The sequence below is a fragment of the Rhinopithecus roxellana genome, chromosome 19 (genome assembly GCF_007565055.1).
Source record: "Rhinopithecus roxellana isolate Shanxi Qingling chromosome 19, ASM756505v1, whole genome shotgun sequence".
In the NCBI taxonomy this organism is placed as follows: Eukaryota; Metazoa; Chordata; class Mammalia; order Primates; family Cercopithecidae; genus Rhinopithecus; species Rhinopithecus roxellana.
The window spans coordinates 55,224,967-55,239,429 of record NC_044567.1 but is presented as its reverse complement, the minus strand read 5'-3'; the positions used below and the strand labels follow the sequence as shown (position 1 = coordinate 55,239,429).

At 56.2% G+C, this 14,463-nt stretch overlaps 1 protein-coding gene and 1 long non-coding RNA gene across 2 annotated transcripts in view; one reads left to right on the top strand and one right to left on the bottom strand.

The window, feature by feature from the left end:
- RTN4RL1 (reticulon 4 receptor like 1) overlaps positions 1-11,505 on the bottom strand; it is a 92,389-nt gene extending 80,884 nt beyond the window's left edge. The window contains exon 1 of the mRNA XM_030922536.1: positions 11,232-11,505. Within this exon, the coding sequence (XP_030778396.1) occupies positions 11,232-11,244 (13 nt within the window). The 5' untranslated portion in view covers positions 11,245-11,505. The remainder of the gene's footprint in view (positions 1-11,231) is intronic.
- LOC104682028 lies at positions 4,255-7,216 on the top strand. Its single transcript, XR_750644.2, has 2 exons — positions 4,255-4,647; positions 5,702-7,216. It is a non-coding gene; the product is annotated as an uncharacterized LOC104682028 (long non-coding RNA).
- Positions 11,506-14,463: the final 2,958 nt, after the last annotated feature.

Sequence of the window (14,463 nt, the reverse complement as noted above, 5' to 3'; positions counted from 1 at the left end):
GGACAGGAGAGGGACATGGAGGGCTGTACATCCTGGAGCTACTCCTTAGCCTGGAGGCTTTGGGAGTCCAGGTCACTCATCTCCTTGTAATAATCCCCCATTTCCAATGGGCTCCCATGAATCTCTGCAATCAGAATTGGCCATGAAAGCAGAAATACCAGTCCATCAGGGGCAGTGGGCCAATTACGGTAAGATGATCACCATCACAATCTCAAGGCAGCTTGGGGCTAACTGCCACCCCGCGAGTCACGCGAGTCACGTGTGAGTGGTAAAATGTCCCCTTTGGCTGGTGCATTCTCTTGAGCATGGCCCAAGAAGTTGCCAGGCCTCTTTCCCTCATCCCTTGCTGGCTAGGGGAGGTTCTTTTTACAACTGCAGGCCTGAGCAACACCCCTGGAGCCCTCCCCTGGAGGAGAGGAAGCAGTTCAAAGTAACAAGTCAATTTCACAGATGGGTGCGAAGACAAAAGAGGCAGAGCCTTCTCACCCTAGGCACCACCTGAGCTCAGCTTCCTCTGGCCATTTTATCTCGTCGTGTTTGGTCCGGCCGCATTTAAACATTTCAGATCGCTGAAGCCCAGAGAGCGTCCACGAGAGGTTTCCATTTGCCACAGAATCGATAGTGCAAATTTTGTTCCAAACAAATCTGCCAAGTACAACCCTAAACTTTTCCAAACGAGAGGTTATTTCTTTTCCCAACACAGCGCCTGCTCTGCTGGGCATCCTCTGTGGTCCAGAAGACCAGTCTTTCCATGCCTTCTGGCTTCCCGGGGCCACGAGGAACACAGCTGGGCTGCGGTGAGGCAGCAGCAGCCCTAGGGCCCTGCCCCAGCTACTTAGCCCCTGCCGGAGCCTCAGTGTCCTCATCTGTAACTTGGGGCTAATGAGACCTGCGTTTTCTGCTTTTAATGAGGCGTTGCACAGCGAAAATTGCGTGGTAAGACTCTTTTCTACATCCTCCTCACTAAAAATTCCCCATTTCCTCCTGGTTCCTGGTACTGTTTCTATTTTTTCTTTCTCTTTTTCTCCCTCTCTCTCTCTTTTTTTAAAGCCCTAAATTATGATTTAATTTTTCTTATGGTTACAGAATAATTTAAATATTAGGTTTTGGTACTAAGTTTCTTGTGGTCCAAACTATGTGTACAATCATTCAATCAACATTTATTATCCAATCAACTCATGTTTAGTGATCCAACACTTTTTAACCTAATGTCGCTATGTGCTATGTTCTTTTGTTTTTGTTTTTGTTTTTCGAGATGGAGTCTCGCTCTGTCACTGAGGCTGGAGTGAAGTGGTGCGATCTCGGCTCACTGCAACCTCTACCTCCTGGGCGACAGAGCAAGACTCCATCTTAAAGGAAAAAAAAAAAAAAAACAAAAACAAAAACAAAAAAACAAAGAACATCATTCAGTTGAATCCAAAGAAGTTTGGTAGACCTGGAGCTCAGAGTTCAAAGCAGTGGGGTAAAGAAGGTCAGAGCTGTGGTGGGGCCAGGAGGAAGGATGTGGCAGGCCATCCCCCTGATGAAAAAGGGAATCGCTGAGGGGTTCTAAGACGAGAGAGACAAGAGCACAGGGCACTGTGGAATCCGGCCACTATGTAAGACCTGGTTTCAGCAAAGGCAAGATAGGAGGCTGCTGGGAGGGTCAGGAGACGATGGTGGCCTGGGCTTGGGTGGAGGCAGAGCAGGCAGTGGTGGAGGAGGTGGGAAGGGTGCCATGGGAGAAGGGCAAGGCTTTGCGAGGGACGGAGGGTGCGGGGAGGTCAGGGGTCAGCTCTTGAGCTGGCGGTGGCTGGAGAGCAATGGTGCCAGATGCCATGATGGGGAAAATGAGGAAGAGGCAATTTCAGACACGCTGGGTTTGAGAGGCCTGTGAGAGCACCAGTGAGGACACTGGTGGGCAGGTGGCTCTGGACATCAGAGGCTGGAGATGGGATATCAGGGGAGTCAGCCAATGGCCGGCCACTGCAGCCACGGCCGTGCTGAACGCCCCAGGAGCCAAGCATGGCGCTGCCCAGGGAGGTGCCACATTTGAGAAGTGGCAAGAGGAGGGAAGCCGGCCAAGACGGCCGAGGGGGCAGCCGTGGAACCACGGAGGCTGCCATCAGGGAAGCCAGGGAAACAGGACGGCCAACAGGGCCAATGCCCCGGAAGGTCAAGGAGATGAGGAAAAGGTCTGTCGGGTTTAGCGTCAAGCCAGAGCAGTGACTGTGGATGCTGGGGAAAAAGCAGGGTTTGGCTTGAGGGGTGAGAGGTGAGAATAAGGAGACTCCAAGTGCGGAGTCAACCCCTTCCTCCATCCGGGCGGAGAGAGCCGAGTGGCCGCAGGGGGCTGAGAGGAGGGGATAAAACATCCCACCAGCTGCAGGTGACAGAACACAAACCCCTTGCCCTGTGGACAGCGGACAGTCCTCCTCGTTAACACACAACGCTCAGCACACCCAGTGGTTTCCTATGTCCTGCAAGGAGGGATCACAGGGGATTCCAGAGCCTCTAAGCTGGAGGGGCGGCCTGGGTGGCACTGAGGCCAAAGGAGGAAGCCCTTCCCCCTGGCTCTGGCTCTGATCATGGCCCCCCTGCCCTGGGCTCTGAAATTAGGTACCATTTGAAAAAACTCCTGCTATTGAAAAACATTTGAAGGCCGGGCGTGGTGGCTCACATCTGTAATCCTAGCGCTTTGGGAGGCTGAGTTGGGAGGATCACCTGAGGTCAGGAGTTTGAGAACAGCCCGGCCAACATGGTGAAACCCTGTCTCTACTAAAAATACAAAAATTAGCCGGTTGTGGTGGCGCGTGCCTGTAATCCCAGCTACTTAGCAGGCTGAGGCAGGAGAATCACTTGAACCCGGGAGGCGGAAGTTGCAGTGAGCCAAGATCGCGCCACTGCACTCCAGCCTGGGTGACACAGCGAGACTCTGTCTCAAAAACAAAAACAAAAAACAAAAAAACGTTTGAAAGACCATCGATCTAGTCATATTACAGATGGGTAAACTGAGGCCCAGAGACGAGGAGACATGTCTGGGGTTCTACTGAGTCTGCCCCAGAGATGACCGGATGCAGCCCCAGGGTGCCAGCTTCAGCGATCTTTCCACAGCCCCACAGTTCCTGGAAAGGAACGGGCCGTGGCAAGGCCAAAGCCAGGGTTGCCGCAGGGCTGTGGTGAGAGGCGGAGTCTGGCAGTGTGTGATGAGAGACAGAGAGACGCAGCGTGTGGCATGCGGCACATGCCAGCGACAGGCGGCAGCAGGCGGGCGGCCGGGCTGCGGCGCCAGAGCAGAGCCGCTGTGCCCAGCATCCGGCCTGCCCAGGTGCCCCACACTGGCCATCGAGTGACCTCCCTGGGCCCTGCCTCCTCTGAGGTTGGCCGGCTGCAGACCCCAGGCCCACCTCCACATGTGCCCCTTCCTTCTCCCAGCTTGCTCAGACAAGCCCATGAATAGAACATTAAAGGCAAAACCTTCTGAAAGAAACAGCAGCTCCCTGGTAGCAGTCGTCCCACTAAATGTCAAATGCAGAGCAAGGCTTCTTGCCTTGTGTGCGTCTCACTAATGGAGACATCTTAGCCTCCAGATCCCCATCATCCCATTGCCCTATAAATAAATCATGGTCAGAAGAATGCCAATTTTCCCCCTAAGGCCTCATGAATCTCTCAACATAAGCATATGTAGAGGCCCTCTTCACCATGTGCTGGCTCTGGTGCCCGGAAAGAGATAGCAAACCCTGTGAGGATGATTTTAGAGGCAGAAGCAAACTTTCCTACCACCTCAGTGGGCTGAAAGTTGGGAGCCCAGCTTCTGTCCTGACTTGGGAGAGACTCTTGCTCAATTTCCCACAGACCGACCCTGGCCGATGTGGTTGTCACCATGATGCCACCACCCTCTGGAATCAACTCAGTAAGCTGCCAAAGGCCCATCGCTGGGGGCTGCAGTGGTCTGTCCCCTGGCAGACAAGTCATGAGTCGTGCCCACCCACCCCCTGTGAGGGCGAGCCACACACCCACTCAGCAAGTGTTGTTCCTGACATGTAGCACACACAGCGCTGGCCTGCCCACTCCTGGGAGCCCCTGCCCCCACTGAGTGGCTCACCAGTGTGCCATGGCGCCAAACCCCGCTAGTAGACTGACGGTGTGGGTGCCAACAGAGGCTCTGGTGCACTTGGGGGGTACCGCTCTGCAACAGTGACCTCTGGCACACACACTCCAGGGAAGCTGTTGCGTGCTTTCCCAGGTGTGTTTCTGTACACACACACATACGTGCTATGGTGCCAACTCTTTATTGCTGTGCCAGCACAGAGGCCTCCAGAGTGACTCTCCTGAATCAGATAGCAGGGGATGTTTGCAGTTTCGTTTCCACGCTTCACTGACTGGTTAGACAGTGATCACAGGTTCGGAAGCACGTGCCTCACCACGGCAGAGGAGGCCTCCACTCGGAGGCGGGATTCCACGCTCCTGCACCCTGAGATCGGCGACACTCCCGGCCTTGTTTCATCTTCTTTCTTTTCCTAAAGAATCACAGGGAGAATTGACCTCTCTGGGACTCAACTGTGGCTGGAAGGGGACAGGAGAAGCCCTCCCTGGAGGACAGCTGAGCCCTGCAGCTGCCATCCTGCCTGGCAGGCTAGGGCTGGGCTGTGGGAAGGCCCCCAGGAGGTAGGGAGCACTACAAGGCTAGAGGGGCAGGTGGAGGTGGAGGAACCGGTGTGTTCCAGGGCTGTGCTAGCAAGTCCATCAGGTCACCCTGGAAGGGAAGCCAGGGAGAGCAAACCATGGGCAGGGCTGAGAGCCCAAGCAGAGCCCAGCCCCCAAATAAACCATGGCCCTGGGCCTTTCTCAGAGGATGAATGCAGGCAGGAGGGTTCCTGGCCCACTGTCCCATCTCTGTCCCCAAGGAAGAAACCAGGGCAGGAGACAGAGGTGAGGACTGTGTCTTCCAGACACCAGGGGAGAGGGAGTAGGAGAGGGCATATGAGACAGCAGCTCAAGCCCCAGGGGTCCCAGATCCCTGCCAGAGAAGTTCCTGAGGAACCGCAGAGGGGAGTGCATGGGAACCACCAGCAAGCTCTGTGAGAAGCCAGAAATGAATCAGCAGCACCCAGCGCCCCGCAAAACAAATGTCAGAGAAATCAAGACAGATGGGCACGTGAGACAGTGGAGCACAGAGGTCCAGAGAGCAAGGGGGAGGGTGGGCTTGACAGACAGAGCGGGGGCTGCATCCTGACTCAGCAGTGTGCCGGCTGGGTGGCCCAGGGAAAGGGACTCCAACTAGCTATGCCTCAGTTTCCTCATCTGGAATAAGCACAGACGGATCCTGCAGGGTGGTGGTGGAGGTGGCATGAGATAAGGCATGGAGCACCCTCAGTGAGGCTCAGTAAACACAAGCGGCTATTGGCAGCACGTGGACAGGGACGGGCAGGTGGGGAAGAGCAGGTTATTGCCTGCTGCCTGTTACCAGCTAGCATCCATATCTCCTCGCAGCAGGCTTGGCTGGGCATACTCTGTGAAGCCCGAGGTGGCTGTGACTCATTCTAGTGATGGACACCAAGTTAGTGGGCTCCTTTCTCCAGTTCCTTGACATCCCTGGAGGCCCCTGCTCCTGTAGCCCTAGCCTTGGAGCTGACGGTTCCCTCAGTCTTCTCCAGGTCTTGGGGGGACCCTAGCGCCGGGGTCCCTTCCTGACTCCTCTCTCTGTCTCACTTCTGCCCAGGGAGGTCCAGCCACTGCACCCCGAGGAAAGGGCTGCTTCCGGCACTCTGCGTGGAGGTCCTGGCTTCTGCCGTCCCTGGAGGCTCCGCTCCCGTTTCGCCAGCTATTTTGCTGCCTCGGCCATCTGTTCCCTCCCTGTCATCTCCTCTCTGCTTTAACCTTAACCACTACTTCACTGCAGATGGTACCAGGCAGTTCCGCTCTCGACATCCTTCACGACGCCTGCCCCTCCTTCGCATCTCCAGCAAGTGAACCGCTCTGTCCTTTTTCAAGCCTCACCCCAAAGACACGGCCAGAGCTTGGAGCTGGACTCACCCCACACAACTCCCCCTCCTCGATGCCATCTGCTTTCAACTCCACCACTGGCCAGGGGCAAACACCTACCCCTTCCCCTGCCTTTTCCTCTCGAGACTTCTTCTTCTCAAACTCGGCCAGGAACCTCTCCTGGCGTGGAGTGTGTGTCTGCTCGGGGTGTCTACCTGGTCTCCATCAACAGAGCCATGTAACCGCCCAGAGGGCTCTGGGGGCAAGCTGAGGCAGAGGCCAGAAACTCTGAAGCTCATTCCTACTGTGGAGGAACCAGGGCTCGTGCTGGGAGTGTGGGTCATGAACAGTTTCCCTGTTGAAAATGGACCTGAACACTCTGCAGTAAGGAATTGTTTCCGTGCTGGCATGGTGGGAACTGAACCAAAACACTTTTTCTATGTTGTCTGAGCTCACAGGAACATTGCTCTGCTGTCCTTGCTGTTATTCTGGCTACTGGTGAGAAAATGCATGCATGGGCTTTACTTAGCAACTCGCTCTGCCTCTCCTCTCTGTCAGGGTGCTCCCCTAAAATCTCTCCTCTTGGCTTCTTTTTTTCTGGCATAAGGACCCAGAGCTCTGAGGAGAGCAGCAGCCCAGAAGCTCCCAAGGAAAGAAGCTGTTTTGGTGAGATTGGTTCCACCAGGCTACCTGCCTTGATTGGGACAGAAATGGGCTGGGAAGACCGAAATCTGACTTCTGCACCTGGATTTGGGCTAAAAAGTCTCACAGCTTGATAAGGGCTCTTGTATCTCCCCTCTATACTTCCTCTGCAGCAGAAAAAGAGTATCTTGGCCGTCCATGGAACACTCTTCTCTCCCTCTCGCCACTGAGGCTAAGGGCAGCGATATTACTAATAGCTCCAAGTCTTGGTTGCCCCCAGAGAGAGGCAGAGATGTAGCCTGCCCACATCTGGCCACATGAAGGCTCTCCAAACACCTAGGGGAGCTCTGGATTCAAGTCAAGCAACCATCTGATGCCACCACGGTCCCTCCTTCCCTTTGCCTTCCCTTCTTTCCACAAAAGAGAAGCCCAAATCTGCCACCAGCCCAGCCCATCTGCCCATGGAAACCAACGGAACCAAATGCATCTTGCTGGGTTGCAGGCCTTAATCTAGCTCTTGCTGAATTATTCAGGGATGGCATTAACTTATAAATGAGTGTTTTTGACTGATTTTTGTGGTTGATGTACAGATAAATTCTAATGAAAGACAGTAACAAGATTTTAAATTATTAATTAGACTGCCACTTAACAAAGCCTATTTGGCACTCTGTTTTCTTGCTTAACAAGACAAAAACTTTAAGGAAAGGTCCTGTATTAGCCCAGAGGCTCTTGATTTGCATTCTGTTTTTATAGCTCTACACATGAAAACCACGGGTCCTGACCTTAAGTAGGCCACTTCTGGCAAAGCAAACCCCCCAGCAGGCCTCCCTTCCTTCCTGGATGTTGCCGGGTGGCTTGGGGCCTCGCTTGCCCTCCTGCCTCTCACCTCTTAACCAGAGGCTTGCTTTTAATATCCTTGGTTTTGCCGGCTAGGCCATGAGATGGAGAAGCAGGGAGGGCAGCTGCTGAAGCCTTCAGCTACCAGGACTGTCAGCAGCTTGCTCCCTCCCACTGGGGCTGTTCTAGTTCACAGAGGTGGGGCTGTGGCCAGTAGTCCTTTCATTAAGAGACGCAAGGCAGTCCCCCCAGTCCTCCCAAAATGTCGTGCCAGGGGACAGCTTTACTAGGACAACCAGGAATCAGAAAGATGATCCTCATGGCCCAAGGTCTGTTCCTGCCTTCCTCCTCCTCTCGGGCTTCATACCACTGGACTCCTCACTGCACAGGGCACCCCATTATCAAGACCATGAGCCCTGCCCTTTGCAGAAAGATAAGGGTTTTCTTCTCTTCCCTCCTCCCCACAGGATCTAGGGAAGGCTACTCTTTCTTCATCTTTCAAACCCTTTTCAGAATCATAATTAAATTATTACACTCCCTCAGGTCCAGGACCCCACATAGGGCTCTGCATATTATAGGCAAGAAAATAGCAAGATCTGTCTAAACACTTCCTATATCTTTCTTTCTTTTTTTTTTTTTGTAGATGGAGTCTCGCATCTTTTCCCGGGCTGGAGTGCAGTGGCGCAATCTCAGCTCACTGCAACCTCCGCCTCCTGGGTTCAAGCAATTCTTCTGCCTCAGCTTCCCAAGAAGCTGGGATGACAGGCATGTGCCAGCACGAATGGCTAATTTTTGTATTTTTAGTAGAGATGGGGTTTCACCATGTTGGTCAGGCTGGTCTTGAACTCCTGACCTGAAGTGATCCTCCCAACTCGGCCTCCCAAAGTGCTGGGATTACAGGCATGAGCCACCGTGCCCAGTCTGTGTTTTTTTTTTTTTTTTTTTTTTTTTTTTTTTAATAGCGTCTGGCTTTGTCCCGCAGGCTGGAGGGCAGTAGCACAATCTTGGCCCACTGCAGCCCCTACCTGTCAGACTCAAGTGATCCTCCCACCTCAGCCTCCCAAGTAGCTGGGACTACCAGCATATGCCACTGCATCTGGATAATTTTTTAAAATTTTGGCCAGGTGCGGTGACTCACACCTGTAATCCCAGCACTTCGGGAGGCAGAAGTGGGCGGATCACTTGAGACCAGGAGTTTAAGACCAGCCTGGCCAACATGGCAAAACCCCATCTCTACTAAAAATACAAAAAAATGAGTCAAGCATGGTGGCGTGCACCTGTAGTCCTAGCTACTTGGGAGTCTGAGGCAGGAGAATTGCTTGAATCTGGGAGGCAGAGGTTGCAGTTAGCTGAGACTGCACCACTGCACTCCAGCCTGGGCAACAGAGTGAAACTCCACCTCTACAAGGAGGCCACCGCACCTGGCCTCCTATATCATTTTTGCTTGGAGACTTTGGGAACAATTCTAGAAGCAGACACTTGAATGGCCACCTCCCTGGGCATTAGCCTCAGGCATGCTTTTGGCTTTGGGCACCTACCTAGAATCCATACAGAGAATCTGAGTGTCCTATACAGGTGTGCAGAAGAAACAAATCCAAAGGATCAGGATCTGGGGCCAACAGAGAAAACTGCCCGCCCAGGAAAGAACCAACACAAGTCATCTGTCCACACAATGTCCTAGGGGCGGTCTCCAGGTCCCCAGGGCTTCTCTTCTCTACTTCCTTTAGGCCAATTCAGGTGGAAACCTATCGGTAGAACCTCTTCAGCCAACCAGGCTGTGCGGGAAGGAAAAAACAGCCCGAGTAGCAAACACACGTGACTGCTAAGCCTCCAGTGGCCACCTCTTGTGCAGGGTCAGGAGGCTCCCCGCCCGGGGAGCCGCCTCCACAATGCAATGGGCTCATCCATAGCTGGGCCTCTGGCTAGCCAGGATGGGAGAGAAAGGCTCTTGGAGGCTGCTGGAGCCTCCCTGGGCACCTAAACCATATAAATAAAGTGCGTGGGCTGCTTGGTGGCTCATTTTTAACTATAAACTACCAAAAGACAAAAGACCAAAAGGGAAATGAGATGTCAGTGCCTCTCCATTATCCCTATCACAGACCCGCAGCCCAGACATGGCGGTCTCTTAGAGGTGCCCAGGAAGCCTTCCCGACTGGGGCAAGTTTGCATGCTCCAGGCCCAAGTTTCTCAGACCTGGGCTCGTGCTCAGCTCTGTAAAAAGCACCTTTTCTGGGCAAAGACACTTTGGCCAGCACTGCTCGGTTGCTGAAAGGATTTTTTTGTCCCTTTCTGCAGGGAAAAGGAGCATCTGGGGTGTGACTGCGAAGCGGTTTCTCCAACTAGCCCCAGAGACTCTTCCACACCACAGCGAAGGCAGCCAGCGTTTCCCCTCCCTGCACTGCACCGACCCACGTGGAGGGCACAAGTCACACACAAGTTTGTGACTCTTCCAAGACGACGGGGCAACTCAGCTTCCTCGGTCAGCCCAAGCTGCGACCACCAAACGGCCTTTACCGCCCCACCAAAGGCGTGGTTCCTCCACCCACCTGTCTGACCTGCTTCTATCTGGGTCTCCGCCATCACCTCCACATCTGCTTCTCTCCGCCCATCTTAGGGCTTCGCTTCCCCCCCCTTCCCCCCCTCCACCCCCTCCCCGTGCGCGTTTTCTCCTTCCCCATCCTGCTGTGAGGTCAGAATCCTGTGCTTACGACACCTCGGTCTGTTGCCATGGAAACAGGGGCGGATTAAGGCTGGAGCGCGGAGCGCAGGGATCAGGCCCCTCCGCTACCTGAGCTCCCGCCTCAGCCGGCTCCCGCAGGGCCGGGGCAGCCAACCGCAGGCCCCGCGGCTTCTCAGCCTCCCGGCCGGGCCAGGCGCGGGGGGATCCCGGCGGGGCGCCACAGCCCGCTCGGACCTGGGAGGGGAGAGAGGCAGACGCAGAGGCTGGAACAGCTGGTGGCGGGGCCCGTGGGCTCCCGGCGTGATCACTTGCCCTCCCAGGGCCCGGGGGACGGCGCCCAGCGTGGCAACCACGTGGGGGCGCGGCGGGACTTCCCCGGTGCCCGCACCAACTTTGCCGCGCTCGGTACCGGGCCGGGCTGCCGGGGCGTCTAGCTAAGGTGGTCGCGAAGCCAGCTGTCCTCAAGTTGAGCTGGGCACCGGTCGCGCACACTGGCGGCACGGCCTTCGCGTCCCTCCACTCCCAGCATAAGGAAAGTTTGAGGAACTGGACATCAGGCGCTGGCTGCTCCCCACCCTCAGCAGCTGGATGCCCAGAGCCCATCCCTGGGGATCAGAGCAGGACTGCAGAGAAGACGTCCGCGTCCGGGCCTCGTCTGGGGAGCTAGGGCGCGCGGGGAGCGCCCGGGCCGCGCGGTCACTGACCGCTGGCTGCACAGCAGCGCCGTGCGGACTCGGCCTCCACAAAGCGGCAGAAGCAAGGGCGTGTGCCCGCGCAGGGGATGGAGCCTGCAAGTGCAAAACTTTATCACAGCAAAGCAAAGGTCCCAGGAGGCCGGCTCCGCTCACTCTGGTCTCCGACTGACCCCTCCGGGCCTGATCTCTAGGCCTGGCCACTCGATCCATGGAGCAAACCCCGTGTCTCACAACTGGCCACCGACGGGAGCTGAGCCCCAGCAGCAGCCCCTCGGCGGGTGCGCCCGGCGAAACCCATCAGCCCGCCGGGGGCTACTTCCCGGACCCGGAGCCCCGGCGCCGGGCGTCTCCCGGGCTCACGGCTCTTTCCTGAGCGCATTCAACTTCAACTTGCCCCTGCGGCTCCAACTCACCTTTGCGAAGCATGTTGGCCACGGGGCCGCCGCTCCGAGGTCGGCCTAGGCGCACTCCCTCCCAGGGTCCAGATTCAAATCCCTGGGCGCCAGCTGCAGCTAATCCGAGCGCGTCGAGGCGGGGGCAAGCCGGGGATCCGCTTGTGCCCGGTGGCCCGGCCCCTCAGGGGCATGGTGAGCTCCAGCCCCGCGCCGAGGACACCGGCGCCAGCAAGCAACCGTGGTGCTGCCCGGCAGCCCCGCGCGCTTGCTCAGCCCCGGGGCGAGTGGCTTGCTCCGCGGAGCCGGCGGCCTGCTTCTGCCACCCGAATCACTTTGCAGGCGGTTTTGAGGGGGGACGCCGCCCCCTGGCCGGCCGGTCGCAGCCCCCTCCTCTCCGCCCCCTCGGACCACCGCCGCCTCGGCTGCTGCAAAAGGGCGCTCGCACGCACCGCCGAGCTCCGGGGAAAGCGCCCGGCGCGCGTTTGCAGGACCGAGCGATCGGCGGAGCGGGGCGCCTCCCTTCCTCCCCCCCCCACCCCGGCTTCCCCCTCCTCTCCTCCTCCCTCCCTCCTTTGCTCGCTAGCTCCCTCCCTCTCGCTCCGCTCCCCGCCCCCGCTCACGGAGCGCCTCCCATACAAAATTTATGAAAGTGCTCTCAGCTCGCAGTGCCGAGCGCCGTCCTATTCCCAGGGCAGCAGCGCTCAGCCGCGCGGCGCCGCCTCCCAAGGTGTTTTCACTGCACCCGCCCCCGGGGAAGATCCTCCGCCAGCGTCCGTCCAGGCACCTGCCCCAGTCCCCAAGCCGGTCCTCGGGCCACTCCACGCCCCTCCCCGGCCCCGCAGGCCTCCCGGAGCCCGAACCCGCAGCCCAGCCCCCGTCCGCTCGCCCTTCGCGGCTGGAGGTCATCGGGAGAGGCGGCTGGGACGCGAGGACCGCCGCCCAGAGTCTGGATCGCGAGTCCGCTCCCTGCCCGGTCTCCTCCCTGGCCAGCGCCCCTTCTCCCAGTCTCGACGGCTCTTCCCCGCACTGAACAGCTCCAGCGAACCCGGCTGCCCCGCACCCCGAGTCCCAGGACACTGTTCTTCTGTGGGGAGAGGAGAAGAGCAAGCCATTCGGGAAGGGTCAGCTGCAAATTCCAGGGAGAAGGAAGGGCCCGTGCGGGCTCAGGTGGGCTGTCTCCGCCTGGGTGGGGTGGTGGTGGGGGGGTCTTTGATCTCCCTTGGTCCACACAGACCCCTCCAGGGGTTCGCGGAAAATAGAGGAGACGCCCCTTGGAAAGTGGGTCCCGCAGGGGCCTGTTGGGCGAGGGAAGAGAAGGTTCGGGCCAGGCGAGATCCTGGGTGGAGGCGGCACCCCCTGCTGGCCTGGGATCAGAGGGATTCGCAGGGAAGGGAAAGTGGATGGACCAAGGCTCTCATTCAACACACATGCACCCAAGGCTCAGCATGTGTGGGGCACCGCTGTGGCTAAAACTTCAGCAGACGAAAAAGGCGTGTCTTTGTCCTGTCCTCAAGGAGTTTCCTTTTTTTTTCTTTTTTTTTTTTTGAGACGGAGTCTTGCTCTGTTGCCCAGGCTGGAGTGCAGTGGCGGAATCTCGGCTCACTGCAAGCTCCGCTTCCTGGGTTCACGCCATTCTCCTGCCTCAGCCTCCCAAGTAGCTGGGGTTACAGGCGCCCGCCACCAGGCCCGGCTAATTTTTTGTATTTTGAGTAGAGACGGGGTTTCCCTGCGTTAGCCAGGATGGTCTCGATCCCCTGACCTCGTGATCCGCCCGCCTGGGCCTCCCAAAGTGTTGAGATTACAGACGGGAGCCACCGGGCCCGGTCGAGTTTCCATTTTAATAGGGACCAAATGAGGAAAGTCCAGAGAAGATGGGAAGATGGTGCTTAGAAGAAAACAAGCAGAGTATTATTCTGGAGCTGACACGGGTAGGGGTGGCAGTGAAGGAAAGTTGCTCTGAGCAGGTGACATCCAAGCAGAAATCCAACTGAATCCCTCCTTGTAGGAAAAGGTGACATGATAGGAAGGTCAAAAAGAAGGTCAGGGCCGGGTGCGGTGGCTCACGCCTGTAATCCTAGCACTTTGGGAGGTGGAGGCAGGCAGATCACGAGATCAGGAGTTTGAGACCAGCCTGGACAGCATGGTGAAACCTAGTCTCTACTGAAAATACAAAAATTAGCTGGGCATGGTGGCATGCATCTGTAGGCCCAGCTACTCGGGAGGCTGAGGCAGGAGAATAGCTTGAACCTGGGAGGCGGAGGTTGCAGTGAGCTGAGATCGTGCCACCGCACTCCAGCCTGGGTGACAGAGGGAGACTGTATCTCAAAAAAAAAAAAAAAAAAAAAAAAAAAAAAAAAAGGTCAGGCTGGACGCAGTGGCTCACACCTGTAATGCCAGCACTTTGGGAGGCCGAGCTGAGCAGATCACTTGAGGTCATGAGTTCAAGACCAGCTTGGCCGGGGTGAAACCCTGTCTCTATTAAAAATACAAAAATTAGCCAAGTATGGTGGCACGCACCTGTAATTCTGGTTACTTGGGAGGCTATAGGGGAATCTCTTGAACCCAGGAGATGGAAGTTGCAGTGAGCCAAGATCACACCACTGCACTCCTGCCTGGGCAACAGAGCAAGACTCTGTCTCATAAAAAACAAAACAAACAAAAAGAAGGCCAGTCTGACGTATTCACTCATACAAGCATTTGGTGGCACTGAACCTTCAGATCTGAGCTAAGGCTCTGGGCTTGGGCTTCCAGAAGCTTCAGGTGTCATGGGAGAGGAAAGACCCACAAATCATCTTAGAGTTTGACAGAAGTCAAAAAGATTGAGAAAGGGCTCTGCTAGCTCTGCCAGGGACTATGGGATAATCAGGAAACAGTCACAGAAGAGGTACCCTTGGAGTTAGGTCTTGAGAGCTGAGTTTACCACATTGAGAAGGGGGAAGGGCATTCCATGCAGATACTTGAAGGTAAGAAGTAACCTTGTTCTGAAGATGAATAAGATTGGTCCTTGCTGAGGACCATAGGCTCACACCTATAATCTCACCGCTTTGGAAGGCTGGGGTGGGAGGATTGCTTGAGGCCAGGAGTTTGAGAGCAGCCTGGGCAACACAGTGAGACTCCATATCTATTTCAAAAAAGTGTTTAAAGATAAAAAAAGATTGATGGCTGCTACTCTGGGCACACTGCCCATGGCCACAGGAGCAGTTAAAAACAACGAAAAAAGATTGGTCCTTCTTGGGGTAGGAACAGAAGG